We start from the raw sequence: 23,325 nt of genomic DNA on the forward strand, positions 1-23,325 counted from the left end.
AACAGATGCTTTTTCATGAAAATTTACATTTCAATCTCTGATTTGCCTGTTAACTTCAAAACTTCCAGCACAGTATATAGTAACTGCACTGTCACTGAGCCCCGAGCACTGTTGAGAATGCTCCATTTGTGACAAAAGAGGAAGCAATGAATATACTATCTCCCCTCAGTAAATCATGTGGAAGAAATGCTGCCTTCTGTACGTGCAGGAAGCTGATTGATGTGATAGCAGGGCCTTGGCTTATTGTTCTGATAACTGCCACGTCCAGAGCATAGTGTCCATGACAGCAGGCTGCCTCTGAGAGACATTTCCAGCGCTGAGAATCAGCATGGGACGCTTTGTCTATGTGGCAAATTTGTAATACAATAGGGGAGGTGATGGGACGATTGCAAACGGATGCTGCTCTCCAGGAGCCGCTGTGTGATAAAGCCTTAAAGCTCCATGCAGGAGAAATCAGGCCATCAGTGGAGGTCGACTAGGAGAACATATGTTCCCCCTCTTCTTCCAGTTTGTTGCACTGTCTGTCCACGGCTTTAGGAGGGTGTTTAAATGCTTGCTCTGAGGACACATTCTTTGTGTTGGACTGGCAGTTGTAGAGAGCAGAGACCCTGCCCAGGCATGCTGAAAAATACCACCAGTTCTCCTTCCTTGACGTTTCACCCTTCATCACGCCATGGATGACAGCTTTCTCCAACGTCTGAGTGAAGGTCACACAGGTCAAGGCCATTTGTGGGATTTCAGAAACAGCTCTGAGAGTGCCTGCAGGATCATATCTCACCTTTACTCTAGGAGGGTTCATTGTCTGAATGAGATTCATTAGGCCTGTTCCTTTCCCTCCCTCTTTGCAGCCCTGAGGCTGCCATACTGTTTCAGGGAAAGCTTTTGTTGCCAAACAAAGAGAACTTGTGTACAAATCAATAAATGCTAGTACAGGGTGCCTCCTATGTATGTGTCTCGGGCTAACCAGAAATGTGTACGTCCCTTCTGCTAACAAAAGCTTATCTTCCTTCCATGGAGTTGAGCAACTACAAAAGAGCAAGTTTTCAGCCCTGAAATGCCCCGGAGATTTGTGTGTTTATAATGGAAAACCCTGAAATCACTGACCCTCTAAATTTTTCAAATATTTTACATAGAGTAATTAAAAAATCAGTAAAATATTTTAAATTTTTTAACCACTTATTTTCACAAGAATGGGCATTTTTATGCACAGTACTTATACATTCTGTTAAAACATTTTATACTTAATAAGTAAAAATACTCTTTGGTGACACTTGAATATTGCATCTTGATTCTTTTAGAGAAACCTAAACAGTGGAAAGTGGAAAAAAAAAATTTTTTTGATGAATGTGAAAAAGTTGCATTCTGTTGTATAACAAAAAGACAAATGTGAAAGTTTTCTTGCTTGCGGTAAATCCCCCTTGCAATTTGTAAAGACACTCGGTGAACTCTGAGAACATCCTCATAACTCTGTGATTTCTGTCCCATCACACAACTATTTAACATTGGGGAATAATGCAAATAGAACTCATAAGAGAATCTGGTAAGATTCTGGGTTGATAAGAATTATTAAGGGTTTTTATTTTGGTTTAGGTTTATTTTTAAAGCAAACACCTTTTTCAAATCCTAATAATGCGACAACAAAATCAAATACAATCTGTGGCTGAAGGTTACCTGTATTAATGCTGTCAGCATCTTTGCCAGTCACTGGTTTCATACTCATTTTCTTCCAGGATTTTCCCAGGTGCCTTTACATTAAATTTTGTTAACTTTACAGTTGCTAGTGTATCTAGGGCTTTCTGCTTTGTTGTTGCTGTCATTGCATTGTCATTATTCAGCCAAAGTCTGCCTTGTGTAAAGGTAAGGTCTGTGAAGTTGGATGAGATTTTTTTTCCTAAATTCTCTTTAGCTAAATACTCTGGGAACATGAAGAGTCATGTCTGCATCCTCCTGCTGATGAAAACAGGGAAATTTCTGTGTTGGCTAAATTGCAATGTATTGTTAAGCCATGTATTATTGTAAATCTGCAGCTTCCCACTGCTGGGATTTTTGACTCACCAAATTCTCTGAGCTGCAGTGATAAAGACAATACATCAAGGAGACGAGGACTGTTTTGGCTGTGAAATGTTTATTAAATCTCTCCGTTACATAATGGCACTGGAGGAAGGAAGACTGGAAATTGGTCAGAAGCTTCCAGGAATGGGCAGGAATTTTAATAGCTCCCATTGCTCATATTTTCTTTTCCTATGGAATATTTTATTTACCTCTTTTTATAGCTACATGCAAGAGCTTCATTGCTTGCCAACCTGCAAGTTTTATCACTGAAAAATAAAACCATGAGGTTTTAATATGGGAGAACCTCCTGTAAATATAGAAGTGAAATCCTCATCAGACTTTCTGGGAATGGCAGCACTGGATGTGCAGTCTTTAGCCAGCATGCACGGCTGGAGGCTTCTGTTACATCTTGGGCATGAGAAATAAAGGGAGAAGGTGCCATTCCTGGGTAACAGTGAAACTGAAATTACATGGGGACTTGGGGGAGGAAGAAATGGACATCGTCTTATAGGAGGAAACATGAGTCTTAGTTCACTTGTAAGCATCAGCTCTTCTCATGTTGAACTCTGTTTGTAATTTTGTTTTCCTTTCTCTTGTTACCTCTTGTGAGGCTGGCCCTTCCACTCTTTGAATTTTGCACTTCATGTGTCAAGCACATCCACAGATTGAGTGTAGCAGCCTTTTGTTTGGTCCTGACACTCTGCATCTAAGTGGGCACATATGTCAGCAAAGCTGGCCTCTGCGTTGGGAACAGACTGCCCGAGTAAACTGATACTTCATCCTGTGATGTGTCTCCTCCAGTCGGTGCCTCCTAGAAATGCTGTTTCCTTTGTTGTTTTTTCTTCTGCATGATCAGCTCAGGCAAACCATTTCCTTCTCTCTCACAGCAGTGCTGGAAAACCAGAGAGGATGTGACCTTAGATCAGTCATTCTGTGGTAGCAGTGCAACACCATTCCTCTGCTGCCATGCAAAACAATCACTCTTATCTGCTTAATTATCTGGGATGTCTCATAGCAGTGCACATGGCTATTTCAGACATCTAGGTTGTTTTCCATGTAAAACAGATGCTGTACCTCCCAAGTGTCAACTCAGAAAACCTTTTACACACTCAACTTCATTTAAACAGTTTGCTCGTGCAGAACAGTATCCCAGCAATGAAAATAGGGTGGAAATGGAGAAGGCAATGGGTCATGTCTAAAGGGTGATGGTGGGAAAGATTAACATGTCAGTGGGGAGCTTTGAGAAGAATGGGGTTATGGCTGGACTGGGAGTTTTCAGCAGCAGTGAGACTCTGACAACATGTATGTCACATCAGTTACAATTAAAAATTGATGGAGTGTAAAGTTGCCAGGGAGATTTAATAAAGGGAGGAAGTAATGTGAATAAATAGCATAAAACGCACTAACCTTAAGGTTGCCTCAGTCCTTGCTCCCAGACATTTCTACTGATGCTTCTTCGGGTTTTTTCTCTTCCTGTATGTTTTCTCTTCTGGTGTAAAAGAATAATCATCAGGCTCTCTTTGGCGGTTTCCTAAGGCAGAGCACAGACACCCTCCTTGGCTTGCATTTCCATTGACCAGCATGCTCAGTTGGCCTTTCTCCCTGGTCCTCACCACTCTGTGTTCTGCACACTCAGCTACACCCAACTGCTGTACGCTAATTGTCTGTCTTGATTTAGCTAAGCTGCTACCAGGGCCAGAGATTTGCACTCAGAAATCCCTGTGGTGCTGCGATGCTTTGGTTTTTTGTGTTTTGTGCAGAATAGAGAGGCATTTGCTTGATTTATTAGTGAATTTGGGGCTGTAGCTTGCTGCTGTAAGTGCCAAGGAACAGGCCATAAGGGGACTGGAAGTGCTGGGGGAGTAAAGACAAACTTGTATTTTTCCTGTGCAGCATGTGCTTTTGGTGGGGACTGTGTACCCAAGCCTGTGGGATACAGTCTTTGAGGGTTTTAGCAGGTCTGTCCTATTTGCATAGGTCATGGAAACAACACAATTTTTCACTGTTTCAGTGGAGATGGGACAGGTCCTTTTGTCACTCAAACCAAGCAATTGTTTGAAGGAAATGGTTAGAGGTGCAGTAAATTTCACTGTCAAATTACTGCAGAGGCAGCCATTTCACAGTGCCTCCCCCTGCTTGAGCTGGCAAAGTGAGAGCTGTGTGCCTGCTCGCTCAGAGCAGCCTTCTTTTGGCACACTGTCTGTAGATTGCGTTATTCTACTCAGTGTTCCTTCTTCCAGGTCACTGATCTCCAAACCAGACCAGAAGACAGCACGACCCCATTTGTCACAGGCCCTCTCTATGCTGGAGCATCACACCCACTAACTCTCTTTGTCTTCAGTCTGTTTGTGCCCTGTCTGCTCCAGCTGCCCTTTCCCAGTCCTGCTCTTGCTGGCCTTAGAAGGTCAGTCAGTCGTCTGTAGGGTCCAGGACTGAAAGCTTGCTCAAAGTCTAAGTGACATTCTTAGCTTCCTGCTGACTTGTTATTTCTTACGGTGACTTTATCAGACTGTTAGACCTGATCTTCCTGTCTGTGTTGCTGAGAGCTTATTCAAGCTTTGCTCTTTTATTAGCTTTCATCATTTTGCTTTGTTATTTAAAAGGGGGGGGGGGATTTTTTGTTTTTAATTGCTGTTGTTATTGCCAGTGATTTATGCAGGGCTGGGTCTGGTCAGCCAGGCCCACTCCCTGGTGCTTGTTCTCCCTGTCTCTGCTCAATACAAGCTGTTCTCCAGCAGGAGTCAAACAGCAGGTGGGGAGTGTGGGGGTCCCACCAGCCCTGCAACAGAGTCCAGGGGGAAGGGAGCACGAGGTGGCAGCAGGTACACTCGCAGTAGTTACCCAGCAAGGAAGAGTCTCTGTGAGCTCTCAGCTCCAGCACACGGCTTCTGGTAGTCCTTTGCAGCCATATGATATTTTATAATATATAATATGATATATTGAGACAGAGTAGGACTTTGGCTTGTACTTATTATTAGCTATTTACTTGCTTTAATTTTGTACAGTGGTCATCACTGAGAGATAACCAATAATACCTGTTAGGTTAAATAAACTGTAATGGACCCTGCTGAACTCTAACTTTTTGGCATATGCTCAAAACCCTCTTTCCCCTTCAGTCTTAAGCAGCCTCTCCCTGCTATAAATAATACGCTCTCAGAGGCTCTGTTCTAAGTGCATAAGGAAAACGGCTTCTGAGCTGGAGGATGAGCTGTGGCTGTGTCTATCAGCAGGGCCATTTTGGCAGCTTAACAAGATGACTATTTAGGCAGCTGGAGATAGAGCTTTCAGGAATACTAAGCATGGTTGCTTGCTCTTCATAGGAAACCAGACACTTCAGAAATGGTTTCCTCTTGATTCTGGGAAAGAATGCAGTTGTTGAAAGAAACCAAACTTCCAGCACGGAAATTCAGGGAAGAACGACCTAGATTCTGGCCAGCTTGTAGGGACCTTGGCCAGCCACAGAGGCGGGGGCGGATCTGTTCCGCCAGAGTTATAAGCAAACCCTCCTGGCAAGCAGTGTGTTATTTGGGTTTGCTGAAGCTCTGAAGCTAAGCACGGCTGCCCACTGGCCTCCTGGACCTTTGTGCAGTCCCAGAATGTGGGAGCTACTGGTTACTGACTATTCCTTACAAGGGGTCTTCAGGAATTTCTGCCAGAGTTGCACCTACAGGAACCGATCCAATTCAACAGGAAAGCATGTGTGTGCTGGCAGCATCCCACTGTGGGCTCACGTCCGTAATAAAGTGCGCAGAGATAAGGTTGGCCTGACTTGCTTCTCTGTTGCTTCTTGGGGTTTCTGCAGTGTGAGCAAACAGGGAGGAATTTTTCTCTCTGCTGGTTGTCTTTTGGGGAGGGGGAAGGATGTAGGGGGACTTGTCTCGGTAGCTGTCAGCTGTATTGGGCTAGTTTGTTGATGATTTGAGAGTGTGAGCATGACTGCATTTGAAATCTCCCAGGATGTACTGCAGCTGCTGTTGTTTCAACATTTACCCCTGCCTGTCAGAGAACTGCTTTTGCATGGAACTCTGAGAGGGAGGAGCTGTGCTGCAGAAATAGCCCTGGTTATTGAGTGTCTCTTTGTTTGCTAACAACAGTAAACTCAAAACACAGGGTCTAGTGCAGTTGCCTCCTTCTGGTCTTACTGTGTCTCTGTTCAAGAGCCAAGTGTTACAAAGCCATCGCAGGAGGCACGGAAGCCTGCTTCCTTTGGCTGGTGCTGATTGCTGACACAAGTCCCCATGCAGACAGCTCTTTTCTCTTTTGCCAGTCTAGCTGGAGCAGAGTGCTGTTCTCCAGACGTTCAGATGAGTTTGGACTCTCTCAGGCGGTATTGGAATTGCTGCGGGATGTTTGAGTACTTGAGTCAGCTGCTCCCTAGCCTCACAACTGCCCACTCAAAGCAAAGCTGAAAACGGGAGATCAGGGCTTTGCTCCAGGACTTGTTTCTGCTTAATGAATTCTTGCAGTAGCGGGGCCGGGTGTTCTTCCTGCCACCATGTTTAAGTTGAAATGAAAAGGGATAGGCAGGTTGAAGTAAAATGACTTTCCATGATCTCTGGGCCGATTTTCTCTATTTCTTCTCTGTCAGGTCATGAGAGGGGTTTGGTTTGTTTAAAATTACTTGTGTCTATGTGGATCTCTTCCTTGATCTCACTGTTAGGGTCATTATGTCTTTTTTTCTTCAGTGGAACGTAGTCCTTCCTGGAAGCTATTAGCTTTGTAGGCAAGAGCTGTGAAGTTCTCCAGCCTGGCTTTGTATTTCAGTGCAGTAATTTCGCACTCATCCAACCTCACCTATCTCTAGAAAACTGCAGAGGGAGACAGTTTCCTATATTTCAAATCAGTTATTTCAGAAATTTCTTCTCCCCTTTTCTGACTCCTGGCCGTATGGAATGGGACAAATTTGGCTGTCTGTTAACGTGCCCATTGTGCCTCAGCCATGAATGCAGTCTGTCTTCCTATGAAAGCTGAGGTTATTGGGTTTCAAACATTGATTTTGCTCACTGAGGTTGCCTTTGTTGGTGAGCAGACACTGCACCCATGTTGCTGTATTTTCCGTGTGTGTGAGACCTCACTGGCCCTGCTTAGAGAACCACACAATATCTGAGTGTGCCATTACCCGAAACCTGGGAAACCTTGGAATGTGTGTTTTCCTGTGGAAAAGAAATAACATGCTGAAAGTGGTAGCGCCGTGCTCACTTGCAGAAGCCTTTCAGGATAGCTGATTTCTCTGTTCCTAGCTCATGGGTAACTTCTGTGTTTTTCAGCTGGACCCACAGGCATTGCAGGACAAAGATTGGCAACGCACAGTCATCTCAATGAATGGAGTAAGTATGGAAAACAGAAGTTAGCACTGCTTCTGTACCTCTTATGTGCTTTATTTCTTTGCTCTTCATTGCAGCATAGAAAAGAAAATGTTTGAAAGGTAACAGCTGTTCTCTTCTCTTCAGGTTGAAGTGAAGCTGTCGGTGAAGTTCACCAGTCGGGAGTTTAGCCTGAAAAGGATGCCGTCCCGGAAACAGACGGGGGTGTTCGGGGTCAAGATCGCTATTGTCACCAAGTGAGCTGATGGGTCACATTTCTCCCTGTTGTTTTTTGGAAAGCGAACTGGCCTGTGGGTTGCACCCACTGCGAGATTTGTTGGTCCAGTCTGCCCCACTCGGGTAGTAGTGTAGATGTCTGTGGCTGCAGAAAGGAGATGCTGTAAATTCTCTGAGCTGCTTTTTTTTTCAGGGGTAAAAACCAGTGTGCACACAGGCTTTGAAACCCGGGGTGTTTACTTCCCTGAGTTCCGGAAATACCCCTTACCCCTTTTCTCTGTAGTTAGCTGACTTGGTCAGATTCCCATAGCCGATGAACAGTGATGTTTCCTTTCCATAATCGGAAATGTTCAAGTTCTTTGGATCCTGTCATATTATTTTAACCCCTGATCTTTTGTCATGAATCGTTTGCCAAAGAAACCTGTTTGTTCTGTTATAGAGTTTGGGAAGTGTGGGACTTCCTCCCTATGGAACTGCATTAACTGGAAAGCAACAGCGTTGCTATGTATCCGAGGTCTGTTTGGGAATCCTCTGGTTACCTGTGTGGAGTCGCAGACTTTCAGGGCACTGGGATCCAGCCAGAAGCTCAAGTGCTCAGGGCAGCTGCAGAACAGCCAGATACAGGCTGAGACAGAGAACCCTCTCCAGTTTTAAATGGAGTGTTTCAGCTCAGTCTGGATTGCCAGCTCAGACTCTCTCCAACCCCATTTTCTAGATGAGTTTTGCACAGCAAAACATTGGGGTGATTTTAGCCAGCCCTAGCTGGCTGGGGTAACAAGCATGGAGAGCGTGGGCTGTACTGAACTCTTCTGTCTGGCTTTCTTAAGGAGAGAGAGATCGAAGGTGCCTTACATAGTGCGCCAGTGTGTGGAGGAGATAGAGCGGCGTGGGATGGAGGAGGTGGGCATCTACCGTGTCTCTGGGGTTGCAACCGATATCCAGGCTTTGAAAGCTGCCTTTGATGTCAGTAAGTATTTGTGTCTGATCTTTTCCTTTGCACTGTGAGAACCTGCATGAGCCCCCGATCAGGTGGCTATGCTGTTTTTAAACTTATGTTCCCCAAGAAGTATTAATAAGTAGAAATTCTCACACAAGAGTAATTTTAACCCTGGCTGCATGTTTTATGAATATTCTTCAGCTACAGATATAACCCAAGATGGGATGGATCCTTACATGAAATAGTGCATTTGTTGTTCTTCCCAGCACACATGAAATGGTGGGTTTGCCTGCCTTGCCAAATCTTTGTAAATGGCAGATGCCTTCCTCAGGGGAAGCGCAGCGATCGGAAGGTGTAATTTCCTCACAGTTTTGAGGTCTCCAAATTAATATAAGTCCCTGAAATTAAGAATGCTTTGTGAAAGGAAGGCAGCAAAAACAATGCAGGTTTACTAGGAAGGGTGTTTTCAAAACTGAAGTTGGTTGTCAGGGCTCCTGAGTTATCTTCTTAACTCTGTCTAGATTGGTGTGTGCAGATTGTAAAATTAGATAATTTTGACCAACCTTTGTAAAGCTTTCTTTGATCTTGGGTAGAAAAGGGCTCCTTACTGGTGCTGCATTTTAAAGAAGGTTATGTATGTCCCGAAAGACATCCAATATCAGGCAGATGAAACACCTCCAAGCTGCTGAGGTACAAAAAGTGAAATTCTGTCCTACTTCCAGCCTCCACATGATGGTCCAAGGACTGCTCAAACCACGCTTGGCTTCCTTTTGATGCAAGCAGTCATGAGGCCTGTGCCAGTTGCCCAAATTCACCCTCCCTGCACTTTTTCTTCATTTATTTTGTCAAAGTTCTTCCTTCTTGTATTTTCTTTTCAATCCCACTAAGCTACCAAATCTTTACTAGTGCAAGTAAGGGTGTTTCACATTTTGAAAAACAACTTTTTTCATTTATAATAAATGCTGTTTTAGACTAAGCTTCATGAAACCAGCACTGGCTCTGCTGGTTGTTCTGTTTGTTTTAGGGAAAGGGGGTGGTTTTGTTGTTCTTAATAGTAACAAAACTGAAATGTGAGCCCTGAATTGCCTGTGTACTTTAGCTACACTCAGTGGGGAGTTAGACAGCCTCCGAGTTTCTTACTCTAAACTGTTAGAGGCAGGGAATTGGAATAACAACAGTTGTCGCTAACAAAAGTTGAAATCCATATAAATACAGCCAAGCAGGGCTTGTACCAGAGAAGGCAGCGGTCGCTGGCACAGCATAACTAACCCTGAGTAGTGTGAGGTTCCCTCAACTTGATGTAAAGCTCTAAACTCTTTGCAGTTGTTTGTGCAGCACTTCTCAGTTGTCAGAAGGTAGCTCATTTCATCTGGAGCAATGTAAACAGGAAAACTCTCAGCTATTTGGGCAAAGACAAAGGATAAACAAAGAGACTCAAGGCAAGAAAAAGAACGGATGCAAGGCCAGCAGCTTCTTTACTCTGCTTCCCCTCTTCCCTGTTTCAGATAACAAAGATGTGTCAGTGATGATGAGCGAGATGGATGTTAATGCCATTGCAGGCACCTTGAAGCTGTACTTCCGGGAGCTGCCTGAACCCCTCTTCACAGACGAACTGTACCCCAACTTTGCTGAGGGCATTGGTAAGTAGTAGCAGAAATAACCCTTGGTAACCGAAACTGTTCTGTAGGAGGCTGCTCCTAAAGCAATACAAAACACATATTTAGTGTTGGACAGAAGCCTGGAGCAGGCTGTTAGGGAAGAGAAATGGAGCTCAGAAACGAGCACCGGAATGCTGACATCTTCCTATGCACTTGAAGATGGGCAATTGCTGTGCTTTTCTGTAAGCTGACAATGCCCAGGGTTCTGAAGGGAGGTAAAGAATGGACTGCCAGCCTGCTTGTTGAGGCTGTGTGTGCTGTTTGGCCCATTCGGCCTTCCGGGGACGTCCCCTTGGCGGGGGCGGGTGTACCTTGGCTTGGCTTGGTGTAGGGGAGAACCATCATAACGGTTGAAAATCTGAAAGAACAAGAACTGCTTGAGAGAAAAGGATTCTCTGTGTCTGTGACATAAAGAGGTCCTGTGGGGTATTGATGTGCAGCTCTGACCTTCCAGCCTATGGTGGAATTACAGTCTGTTTGGGACCATCCATATTTGTTCTTCTGGGAAATTTTACAGTCAGTCAAATTCTTGTTCACTGCCTGTGGTGATGTTTTGTTATTTTCTGTCTTGTAGCACTTTCAGATCCTGTTGCCAAGGAAAGCTGTATGTTGAATCTATTGTTATCGCTTCCAGAACCCAACCTTGTGACATTCCTTTTCCTTCTGGACCATTTAAAAAGGTAACTTGTGGATCCTTTAGACACCTATTTAATGTGTAAAGCATCATTGTTTTGGGAAGGGGAGCCTTTTCCTTGAATTTGTGCTGAATCACGCAAATGAAGAAGCATTACTTGTTACGAATGCTCATCAGACAACTGTTGGCTCATACTCACTTAGTGAGGCACTAAATCCTGAATCTATTCCCACTCATACTCAGGATTAGAAGTGGCGGAAAGGGCTAACAAAAGTCTTGGGGCTTATCTAGTGCAAATGCAAATCTCTGGTGTGATATCACTGCAAAACTGCACCTGCATCTGGAGACAAAGATCGGGAAAGGTTTTAGTATAAATTGTGAAGCTTTGGCCATGTTTAAGGACTTGTGAGCCCTGTCACGGAAGGTGTTTGCAATCTAATAGTGTATTTTTAAAAATTGCAGCTTTGCACATCTGGTGACTGGAGTTGTCAACTCCTTGCTTCGACTAGTCTTTCTGATCTTGTCTATGTCTTTGTAATACGGTTGTACCTGTGAAGGAGTATTTCCATGTGTTTGATAGTAATGCAGAAAGCTTGCTTAACACATGCACAATGTGTTAATTTACATACGTGTTTTGTACATACTAGAGGCTGTCACTGGAGAGATGAAAAATAATCTTGTGACTGAGGTTCTGGATTAAAATCCAGGAAATCTGGGTTTTACATGTGTTTCTGCTGCAGACTGGTCTGCTGTTGAGTAAATTTTTTAACCTTCATGCCAGTTTCTCATTTATAAAGCTGGGATGAAAACATTCCTTTATTCCTGTTCCACTTCTGCCTGGCCAGACAGTAGGCAGGAGTCCCTCTTCCGAGTTTAAATCATGTCTGTAGAGTCTGTGGAGACTGTGGTTGTGTCACATCAAGGTATTTGCTTATATATAAAGTTCATTTAGGCACATACAGCAAGTGGTTGATTGAGTGTATCTAAAATTTTTACAAAAGGAATAAATAAGGTTTCTTATTTAAGGACACTTCCAAACTCAGGTATTTATAAATATCTGCCTTGTTCTTTGTTTCTTCTGCCAGGGTTGCTGAGAGGGAAAGCGTTAACAAGATGTCCCTGCATAATCTTGCAACTGTCTTTGGACCAACCCTGCTCAGACCTTCAGAGAAGGACAGTAAAATCCCTGCTAACCCAACGCAGCCTATCACAATGACTGATAGCTGGTCGCTAGAAGTCATGTCCCAGGTAAAATCCTAAATGTGCCACTGGCTCTTGTGAAGGCAATATCTGGGAAATGGCCTGGTTCCGCCATCCGTTCGTGTTTTCCTGACAGGATTTTAAACAACTTTCACCCTTACACGGACATTTTAGACTGTTTATAGAACTGCATTTCTTCAGGCAATTCAGTTTGCATCTGTACAATACAGCTTCTCATGAAAAAACGTCAGGATGTGCACATTCTGTATCTTTCCTCTATACACTGTATTTAAACAAATACATAACTGCAAGATGTTCCTGTGGAGAGCTGTGGGCATGTCTGCCAACACTCAAATAGCCAGGATGAGGAGGAGTTAAAAGGGTGTTATTATTACCTCTTTCTTTCTTTCTTTTTTTTTCCAGGTTCAAGTTCTTCTGTACTTCCTGCAGCTAGAGACTATCCCTACCCCAGACAGCAAGAGGCAAAGCATTCTCTTTTCCACAGAGGTGTAGGTGCCTGGGACACCAACAGGACACAAAAAAACTGCTCTCGGCATAAATCTGCCACACCTGAGAACAAGACGACTGGTGTTTCTTCAGACATTGCTGGCCTGTCCCTGTCCTAGGGACTTACGGCCCTCAGTGCTTCTGCTGTGTGTTAACCAGAGACAAGCTGAGGAGAAAAATCCGTACTCTTGATTGGTAGGACCAGAACTGAACTGGAGATGGAGCTCTGCAGAATCTCCACTAGAAGGAGCAATAGACACTTGAACAAATGCACCACAGAGTGTGGCTATTATTCTTGTTGGGAATGTGACAGAAGGTATTCCTCATTTTATGGATTTAATTTATCATAAAGGAACTTCAAGATTTCTACTGGACCACTTGATAGGATACCCCTTTTTGGGTGAGGGGGAGTTAAAGGATATATCACAACTGTGTCTTTAATAACTGCTGTTTTTAAAGTACTGTTCTAGGCCACAAAACTAGCATTGCTTTGCAAGAGAAGGGAAGGGTCTGGGATCTAAGATTTCCTCCTCAGAAATTTGAACAGGGTTCTAAAGAAATGAAACAGTTTTGCATACAACTAGAACTGTTGGTTTGTTTGGGGGTTGGTTTTGTTGTTTTTTTTTTCTCATCCACCCTTTCCCTTGCAAATGTTTATACAGCTCTAGGGAAGGAGAGGCCCTGCTCTTACCTCTGCTGCACTTCTGGTGCGTTTTTTGGGGTTAAGGGAGCCAGACCCAGTGACATTACTACTATAGATAAGTAACAGCAAATTAAGGAGAGGCAGGGAGGATTAGCCAAGGATTCTGTTTGAGATTGCGTTGTTTGCATATAAAAAGCAGGGCCAATATTATCCAGGCAGGATTGCCAAATTCCTTAGACCCCACCAAACTTAATGAAAATTAATTGGGAAGACTGTTAATTCCCAACACTCTGAAAAAAAGACATTATCACTGCAAAAATAATTAAAGCATTTGTGGACAAAAAAAAAAGAAAAATTCGATGGCTGTCAGTTTGGCTGGTTGCTCACTCCAAACTTTTATCAAAACATCTTTTTTTGATACTTGAATTTTTGGAGGCTTTGTATGTTGCTTCTACAAGAGTCTTTTTCTGATAGACACAAATACTTGGATAAAATGTATCAATGTACTTTATGGACAATCTCACAAGTAGCATGCATTGTGTATTCTCTAGAAATTCCAACCCTATTTTAAATAAGAGCAGTGAAGAAATGTCTCTGGAACTACATACAGCAGTACAGAAGGTCTTGCCAAGTACAACCTTGGTGTTTCCCTGCCTCAGGGCTACACAGCTGTAAAGGGCAGCAGGATTTGTCTAGAGAATTGAACACAATCTCATTGCTGGTATCCAGAGCGCAGTACGCTGGCTGTGGAGCAGTTGTGCCAAACACCTTGGGGGGTGGGAGCAATTCCATTTTCATAAACTACTCCAGCCTCCTTTACTTCCTACCCAGGTATGCAGCATCCATTTAGTGGCATCCGTCCATCATCATCCTGGTGAGAAGAAAAGTACAGCTTGTAGACAAGGGAAGGAATCAGCATGAGAAGGGGAGGGAGGGAGATTTTGAAAGATTGGTAGATTGTCAACATCATTTTAGGGAAAATATGACAAAGAAAGCAACCCCTGTGATGCTGAATTTCACATTTTCTGATGGGTGATCTGCAACCTCTCAATTAAAAAAAAACAAAAAACAAAGGAGTCTTTCAAACAAATGGAAAGAAAAAATTAAAGGGAAATGATTTTGTAGTCATTGTAATTGACTGCTGCATAATATTAGAAATTATTGTACTGTGAAGTTGCAAATTCAAAAAGGAACAAATACAAATTTCGATTTTGTGAGTATATCAATATTTTGCATGCTTTGTAAGGATTCTTATAGGAATTTAATATTGCTTAGTATCCCTCCCTCCTTAGGTCTGGGAGCAAACCTCTTTGTAATGTAATGTACAACTAGAAATTCCTTCTCTCTTGTATGTATTTCCACTACATTCCAACTTCTGAACCCATAAAACAGAAAAACTGTTTATAGTAGGAGGTGCTTTTTTGGGGGAGGGAGGGAATGAAGGCAAGGAAACTTGAAAGCGTAAGATTTTGATTTTTTATTTTATTTTTTGCTTTTTTGAAGGTAAAAATTAGTCACAATCCTGAAGAACATTGACTTAAGGAAAGTCATGCAGAGCAGTAAACCACACTCTCTGGTTTTGTTTTTATGTATTTGTTCTCATTTTTACATAGCAGTTCTATAGCAATCCTTTTACTGCAAGCTGCACACCAACCTGTTCCAAGCTGTTGTTTGATGTATCTGAGGCAGTAGTGCTGCTGATTTAAAAGGAAAAACCCAACCAAACTACACCAGGTGGTTGGGTAACAGCCTTTTCCTTTTGGTGTTTGGAATCTGTGGCTGCTATTTGCAGTGTTTAAACTGGAAAGCAATACCATAATGACTGTGCCAATTTACTTTTGCCCAACTTTTTTATTTTTATTTATATAAGAAGTTGATTTTAATATTAAAGTACTGATCTATAGTATGTAACCAGGAGAAAATTGCTTTTGCTTTGGTTACTGTTACAGGTGGTTGCTTTTAGTCTCTCATTACAATGCTCAGTTCTAATGTAACATTATCTAACATGCAGGCATGTGGATCAGGGAAAAAAGTTAATTTAACTTAACCCATTAATTATTTCTGTTAAGTATGAATATGTTTTTCCCAAAGCTGGTAATTTTGGGCTGGAAAAGATATGCTGATGATGAAGTCATGGACTCATTTGAAATATGAGAACTGATTTCTTGAATTTCATTTAATTTTGCAATTAAGTTTTTTCAAATAGTCTTATGTTTTCAGAAATTAAGTATTTCCAAAAGGCTTTTATGTTCTTTTCCCAGGGAGGTTGGTTGGTTTTGGTTTTGTTTTTTTTACTTTGTTATTTTTTTAATAAGCCTTATCATACTTTAAAAGGGAATTGCAAAACCTGGCTTTAGAGAGGCCGCCTGATTTCTACTCTTACGTATTCCCTTGCGAGTTCTGTCAGAAAACCTAACTCTTCCATTTTCTCTATCAAAAAGGTACAATATAAGAGCAAACTAGCAAAAAATTACCCTTTACATGTGCACTGGGAGTTTATGTTCTTTCAGTTTCTAGTGTATTGGAGAGACCTTTCTAAAAATGTAGCTTTCAGTAACAGGAATCTGAAACGTTAATATTTTCAACTAAAGAAATTCCGGTGTTTAGGATAGTCTGTGTATTTCCAGTTTAAAGAGAGGAATAAGCATCAGTTTCCTGGCATTTAGAGACTATTTTAAAATTATCATGGATGTTTTTAACACTGAATAGGTTTTTAAGTAAAATTTTTAAAAGTTAAGTAAAGCAAACTATGGGAAAAGTTTTCAAAGATGGTCAAGAAATAACAGTTACTAGATCAGTTTCAGCTTTGTGTTTGTGTGTGCTTTGTATGGGAGGGGAGTGTTTGAAACCAAATTGAAACACATCCATTAAAATGCTGCTGGTGTTCTTTATTCTTGCACAATTTTTAACAAGTTGAGGTAGTAGCTAAGCTATTTCAAGCTGTATTTTAATGCTGCTATTTTTCAATGTATCAGCTAAGGGCAAAATACAGCAGTGTAGTGACTATATTTGCTGATGCCCACTGCCTGCCTTGACTCTGACCTTCAGTTGCTAGGACAAGGCAATCAGCATGCACCCTACGGAGCAAAACTGCAACTTCTTTGTTGGCCACGAGGTGGTGGAACCACAGAGTATGTTTATGGGAGATGCAGTCTTTTTACAGTTCATTCATTTTACCTGATTAAAAATCTGTTTTAGGGTTATGTTAGTTTTCTATGAGTTTATTTAAACCAATGTACTGTTCTTTAAAGCATACATGGATCTCCATATCTGTTTGTCACCCTTGTAACACTGGAAGGCATCACAATGTGTTCTTTTATCTTAACGTGCCATTCTTTCAAGTATGTATAAAATGTAAATTGACCAACATGGCTTTTAAAAATGTTTAAAATCTGATGGCAAAAAACCAACCCTTTCTGATTCCTCACTGGTTAATCCTTTTGTTTCAATGCTTGGTCATCTACTGGGATAACATTATCAGATGTGGCATTCTTATTATGGAAATTTTAGTAAGAAATGGGAAATGCTTTAAGAAAAAGACCTAGCAGAAGACGAGTACATTCATGCTAGATGTAAGGGATTTGCTTCTGTTCCTTGAAGAAGAAAAATCTGAAAAGGCAATTCCTAAGTTGATATGATCAAATTAATTGAATTCTTGGTGTAGTTAGTCACTTGTTTATGCCCTCTTAAATTTGTAGTCCAGGTATGTTTTTCCTTGTAAACTTTGCCAACACTGTCATAGTACTGTTATCAGAAAAATAAATCTGATAACATTCACTTCCTTTAACTGAGGGCACATGCAACTGAGATACTGGAGCCTTAGACTAGTATTAGCAATTCTCCATTCTGAACTAGAATGAAGTGAATGTTCATGTGTGTTCTCTGAATTTTCTGATTGAATAGAACTAAATACATGGATTGCCCTCAGAATCAACAGAAGCTCTAAAGGAAGCACTTACAGTTAATGATTACTCCTTAATGAGGTTTTAGAGACTAAAGGTAACACAAATAGAAAAGAGAAGCATAATTAGGCATCACTCAGATCACATCGTACAGAAGGCGGCTTGTGCCCTAGATAACTGTAAGCAGAGACTGTCTTGCCAATAAATAAATATTAATATAGGAATGCCAGGAATTTAGCTTCTGTAGCCTCCCAGTTCTGATGTGCTGCAACCCCTTTCTTGCCACTGAAAATTCACAGTTCAGTGCTAAGAAAGCAAAGCTTAGCACTTGTTTTCTACCTTTTTCACCACTGTTGTGGCAATAGATGAGGAGGAGCAATACAGTCCATATATTACTGTAGGTGAAACACCACCGCAAAGGGAAAAGTGAAATGAACCAGAAAGTTAAACTATTTTTTAAGCTAAAAGCTGTTTCTAGGCTGCAAGGATAAAATGTCACAACGTGCTATAACACAAAATGGTTGAAGTAGTAGGACCAAAGCAAACCTGAGTGCACATAATCTTGATTCTCCTCTGCCTATGACCATATCACTAGATTTAGGCCTTCCAGGTCAAGGAGATACATAAATGCTATTGCCAAGAATTAGAAAATTATTAAATGACCTAATTTTCCTCCTCTGTTAATTCTCTTTGTGTTACCATCTCATAGTAGAATTGCTGGAGACTGTTGGAAAAAAAACATGCAGGTGAACCATGTGAATACTGTCCATGTCATTTATTTCCTACTGTCATGTTTCACTTTGCTGTAGGAGAGTCCCCTCCTTTTCCAACAGAAACCACATCATTCTGCACTGCAGAAACAACCGCACCAGGAGGTTCAGTTTGTAGCACAGCTATCCCTGGAGATAAATAGACTATTTCCAGTCTGGAAATGGTTGCAATTCTGGTGCAGAATGGGCCAGGTACTGCTAAAGCTCTGGGTTCATGTAGTACTGGTTAGCAAGTTCAGTAAGATGCTATTATTTACACCTGTTCAAGCATATTTGGGAATTAATATGATTAGAGAGTCCCCAAGCCTAGCAGAACTGTTTGCTCTACTGCTTTATCTTAATCAGTCATGTTCAAATCATGGTTCATCAGAATGGGGAAAACTGTTCTTTTCTACTAGAGCTTTCATTTGTGTAACTGTGCAGTCTTTCCCTGGTAGCGAGATGTTCTGAGAACCCAAGACATCCTACAGATGAGCCATTTCTCTAATCTGCAGAATGATTTCTATGCCAAGGCCACGTTACATCCCTGTGGATCTACAAAGGGGAGGCTTGTGTACAAATCAGCTTCCTGCCTGGAAGGAGAATGTGGCATCTTTCTGCAGATGACCTAACCCAAGGACCACAGGGTAGAGCCCATCAGTGAGCAGCTGGTCTTGGGCCTTAGGTGCTCACATCGCCCCTGGGGCAGTCTGAGTGAGGCCCAGAAAGCAGTTAATGGGAAAATCCTCATCCAGATCCTTCTTCCTATGCTTAATTGAATGAACAAATGCCAATCTACATAGAGTAGTTCAAATTTCCTCCATTTTAGTCCCATTTTGGGAGAAATTGGGACTACACTAACACTAGGTGTTACACAAATAGCTGAAAATTGATCCATATCTACCACCTACTACATTTGACAGTTTTTCATCTAAAAGCCCCCACAGCGAAAGGATGTTTCTTCACAACAGCATCTTCTAATCCCTTCTTTACTGCTTCTGACAGCCTAAGAGAAATCTTGTTTTGGGCTTCACGGTGATGTATGAAAACTTGTGAAGGCACTCAGTAAGGGTAATGTATTTGGAATTCTGGATAAAACATGCCTATACAGGGACGTTTGAGGAGATGGGATATCAATACTAACCAAGGCAGCAAAAAGAGGGTTAAGAAATTGTTGTGTTGGATGACCGAGAAGCACCACAATGAAGGGGTGAATTTGAACATGGACACTCTGAAATGTTGTCCTTTCTGTGTCTGTCCAGCAAATAAAATAAAACTAAGCCTTCTCTTGCCTATGTAAGTTGTGCAGTTTGTTCTTACCTCTAGCATTACAAGTTTTTATAATCCATGAAGAATTCCAAGGAAAGGAATGAAGACTATTTATTTAAATATAAATATAATTAAATTATATAATTAGTGCTAAATTATCACGTAGAAGACAAACAACTTATTGTTTGGATAATTTTGGGTTTCATCAGAGTTAATATTAGCATTGTTTTAACACTACCATATTAGGAATTTGGTTTTTGACATTTTATACTGCTGTTGCTAGTGCTTCAGTAACTTACAGTGCTCTCTTTTTCAAAAATAAAACCTAGTCCTAATAGTTTAATATTGAAAGGTGTTGAAACTGTACTGCTCAGCATCTCTCAGTTTAGGCCTAAAGAGAGGGGAAAAGGGAGGAAAAAGCTGTCATTTTGGATATTTTTTTTAATTTTCTGAGAAAAGTGGTATGCAAAAGGGATCCAAAAACTGTATGTGGAGGGGAAAAAAGGCATCTGTAGCCTTTCTTTGTATACAGTGTTAAATAAAATTTCCTGTATCTATGTTTGTCAGGTTCTTTTAGTCTTATTTAACTAAAAACTGGGCCTACATTAAATTGAATGTGTGAATGCATTCAACAGAATTTGCTAGAGGTATGGAATTTAACTGGTGTTTCAAAATAAAAGCTATTTCATGCTTTACAAGGGAAAAGCTTAAAATCTAAAGGTTAGTACAGGGTTATTGCTGAATTAAACTATAATGTGGAAATAGTTTACATGTAAGGTAGAGAAGTAGCTGGGCAAAACCAGTCCATTTTCAGATGCGTGTTAACCCTTTTGTAGGAGTACTGCTTCAAAATGGAGCCCGTCTCAAACCATGGATCCTTTAGTGGTGTGCAGGCCTCCGCACTAGAACGAGAGGCTCTGGCCTCTTCAAACATTGCATGAAATTTGTAGGTGGGTTTTGTAGGAATCAATGTGGAAACTGAATCAGTTATTTAAATCAAGCTTTCTTGGTGCTTTATTTAAATAAAATGTTATTTAAATGATTAATGTAATTAAAGTATACGTATGTTTTAATATAGTCTAAATTTAATATAAAATATAAACCTCTATAATAAAAAGATACCTGCTCAAAAGGTCTCTACCTGATTTTCGTTCAGTGTGGATCACAAAGATGACATGTTTCAATGGCAATATCCAAAGTGGAGAAAAATGTAGCTGACTTTATACAGTGTTTAAAATTACACTGAAATAAGATATAGGTCAAGAAGAAAATGTCACGCTTACCCCTACGTTGGGAAAAAAAGGGGAAACTCAGTGACTATTACTAATACTTCCTTACAGTGGTATATCTGTATAATTATTTTCAAAATACTTTTCAGATAGCTTCAATGTGTAATTCTTCTGCTAAGTGGTTCTTAATTAGAAAGCATAGCTTTGTAGTGCAACCACATTGAATGGTACTAGATACCTCTGAGTGAGCCTGGAAGGTATCACAGAATATCTCAAGTTGGAAGGGACCCATAAGAATCGAGTCCAACTCCCTGCTCCTCGCAGACCTGCCTAAAACTATGGCTCAGTGTTGTCCAGATGCTCCTTGAACTCTGCCAGGCTTGGGGCTGTGACCGCTTCCCTGAAGAGCCTGTCCCAGTAACTGACCATGCTCTCAGGGAAGAACCTTTTCCTAATGTCCAATCTGAACTTGGCCTGACACACCTTTGTTCCATTTCCTCATGTCCTATTGCTGGTCACCAGAGAGAAGAGATCAGCACCTCCCATTCCGCTGCCCACTTGAGGAAGCTGTGGACTGTGATGAGATCACCCCTCAGCCTTCTCCAAGCTGAACAAACCAAGTGACCTCAGCTGCTCCTTGCAAGTCTTGCCCTCAAGACCCTTAACCATCTTGGTCACCCTCCTTTGGACACACTCAAATAATTTGATGTCCTTCTTATATTGAGGCACCCAGTACAGTATCGAGTGGGACAGTCGCCTCCCTCAACAGTCTGTGCTGTGCTCAGTGCACCCCAGGGCACTGTTGGCCCTTTTGGCTGCCAGGACACACTGCTGACTCATAATGAACCTGCCATCAACCCAAAGTCCCAGATCTCTTTCTGCAGGGCTGCTCTCCAGCCTCTCTTCTCCCAATTTGTATGTATAACAAGGATTACCCTGCCGCCCCAGGTGGAGAATCCTGTGTTGGTCACATCCTTCTCCAGGTGGGAGCTCTACCAGGAGCTCTGCTCACACAGCCACACTTCTACCACGTCAAGCTCGTCACTGACTACCAGGCTGGTGCTTCTCAGCTGCTTTCCCTCCTTGAAGACTCTGAGTGAGCACCACCACTGGCTTGAGATGAACTGCAGAGTGCAAGCTTGTGCAAAGTCTTCCACTAAACACTTACAGTACCCTACTTTTCTGTAACAAGAAGGAACAAATGAAACTTAAGGCTGGAGCAGGATGAGAAAGAGCATTTGAGTGCATGATAACCATGGATGTTCTGTGCAAATTGCTACACCTGAGCAGGTGTCTATTCATGTTCCAGGCAGTTCTCATGCTGCTTCCTGAAGCTTGGACCAGGCTGCCCTGAGGCAGCTGCTCCCCAGAAGCCCTGCAGGATACAGCTGCCAGTCTGAGACAGGATCAGCTGTACCTGCCCCACTCCCAAGAGACATTTGTCTGCTCTTTTGTTAGAAGCCTCCAATTATGGAAATTCTGTAATCCTCTTGGGCAATCTAATCCAGAACATAACCACAAAGAAAGTTTTCCTAGTAGACAGCTGAAACCTCTTGCACACATTACAGGATATAATGCTGCAATATTATGCAGGTTTTTTCAGTGACCTTTCAAGTTCCTGAACTAGGACACCAGTCATGTGCACTGTCAGCTCACAGCCTGTTCATTAATTCATCGAGCTGAACGAACCATGTTCTGTTTCCTGCTAGAAAACAGAAAGCTGAGCTCCTTTGTGGGCTACCATGTAAACAGACTGTACAAACCAAATGTAGACATTTTTCAGATCCCTAATACAGAATTAATGCTGCTGATTGTAATTGAAATGCCCTTTTTTAGTAATAAATAACTCTTAAAATTCAATCCAAAAGGTAGAACCTCAGGATGACATTTTGTTGAACATCATGGACCAGAAAACCTAGTAGAATGACATTGGTCATATTGTTACAAAACAAATGTCAGAAATACTACTTAAGAATAAAGGAGCCTTTCAATGTCAAACAAATACACTGTGGCTGCGCAACAGCTACCAGGGGAATCCTGCCAGCTAAGAACAGGCAGACTGACAGAGATATGGATTGGGAAGGACAGCTAAATAAAATGACTCACTTTGTAAGACACTTAAATAGGAAATTTTTCCCACAATTTAAACCAAACTATGTTGTAACATCTGGAAGCATACATCCTCTCAGTTTTAAAGGGAATTCTGATGAAACATAGATGTCATTTACTTTGCTTTGCAGTATTAAAAATTAAATTTTACCCAAGATAACAAGGGGACTGTAAATCATACTCCCCCTCACTGATCTGCAGCCCTAGGAATTCTAGGAAGGAACGTACCTCAAGGGAAAAGCTGTAATGCAATCTTATATTGAAGTGTTTCTTTTGATAAAACAGCTGAGTCGCTACCGGGAGAGGCTTTACCTCGTGGTCTGAGCTAAACAGAAACCCTGATGGGGAAACTTTTACAGGGATATGTCAAATCAGCACATTTTCTTAGTTACTGTGTTCATAGCACTTTCCAGCCAATGCCTGTAAATACAGACTGCTGTACCTCCCACTAAAGCACCAACACTGTAATTTGGGTTTATTAACTGCAGTTGGTTGTTATTCATAACAACAGTCACACGTCCTGTGTAACAACAAAGCTTAGTGCATGTAGTCTTTTAACGAGGCTAGAACCTGAAAGCTTGTCTTCACAGGCAGTTCTTGTAACTTAAGAAAACTACTCTACACAACATTTAAACATTCACTTCTCGCTCAAATGAAAAGCTGTACTAATACTGTATCGTAAGGCAGAGGTTTAGGGGACGCACCGCCCCCCCGGCTGGGTGTCGCTACCTGCCTTGTGCGCGCCCAGTGCTCGAGCGGCGGCCGCCCGCTCCCGCGCGCTGGTGAAAGCCGCTCGGCAGTCCCGGCTTTGCTGCACACGCGCGGGTTCCCTCCTTAAGGTTTCTCTGACGGTTAAAATCTACGGTTTTATTCCAGGGGAAAAAAAAAAAAAAAAG

General features: G+C 41.9%; 1 protein-coding gene across 1 annotated transcript in view; it reads left to right on the forward strand.

Moving 5' to 3' along the window:
* Nucleotides 1-19,588, forward strand: part of BCR (BCR, RhoGEF and GTPase activating protein) — a 105,360-nt gene extending 85,772 nt beyond the window's left edge. Inside the window, exons 17-23 of the mRNA XM_026859547.1 lie at nucleotides 7,320-7,379; nucleotides 7,503-7,612; nucleotides 8,420-8,559; nucleotides 10,035-10,169; nucleotides 10,762-10,867; nucleotides 11,907-12,069; nucleotides 12,445-19,588. Coding sequence (XP_026715348.1) covers nucleotides 7,320-7,379; nucleotides 7,503-7,612; nucleotides 8,420-8,559; nucleotides 10,035-10,169; nucleotides 10,762-10,867; nucleotides 11,907-12,069; nucleotides 12,445-12,534 — 804 coding nt within the window. The 3' untranslated portion in view covers nucleotides 12,535-19,588. The remainder of the gene's footprint in view (nucleotides 1-7,319; nucleotides 7,380-7,502; nucleotides 7,613-8,419; nucleotides 8,560-10,034; nucleotides 10,170-10,761; nucleotides 10,868-11,906; nucleotides 12,070-12,444) is intronic.
* Nucleotides 19,589-23,325: the final 3,737 nt, after the last annotated feature.

This window comes from Athene cunicularia (genome assembly GCF_003259725.1).
Source record: "Athene cunicularia isolate RWA chromosome 15 unlocalized genomic scaffold, athCun1 chr15_part1, whole genome shotgun sequence".
NCBI lineage: Eukaryota > Metazoa > Chordata > Aves > Strigiformes > Strigidae > Athene > Athene cunicularia.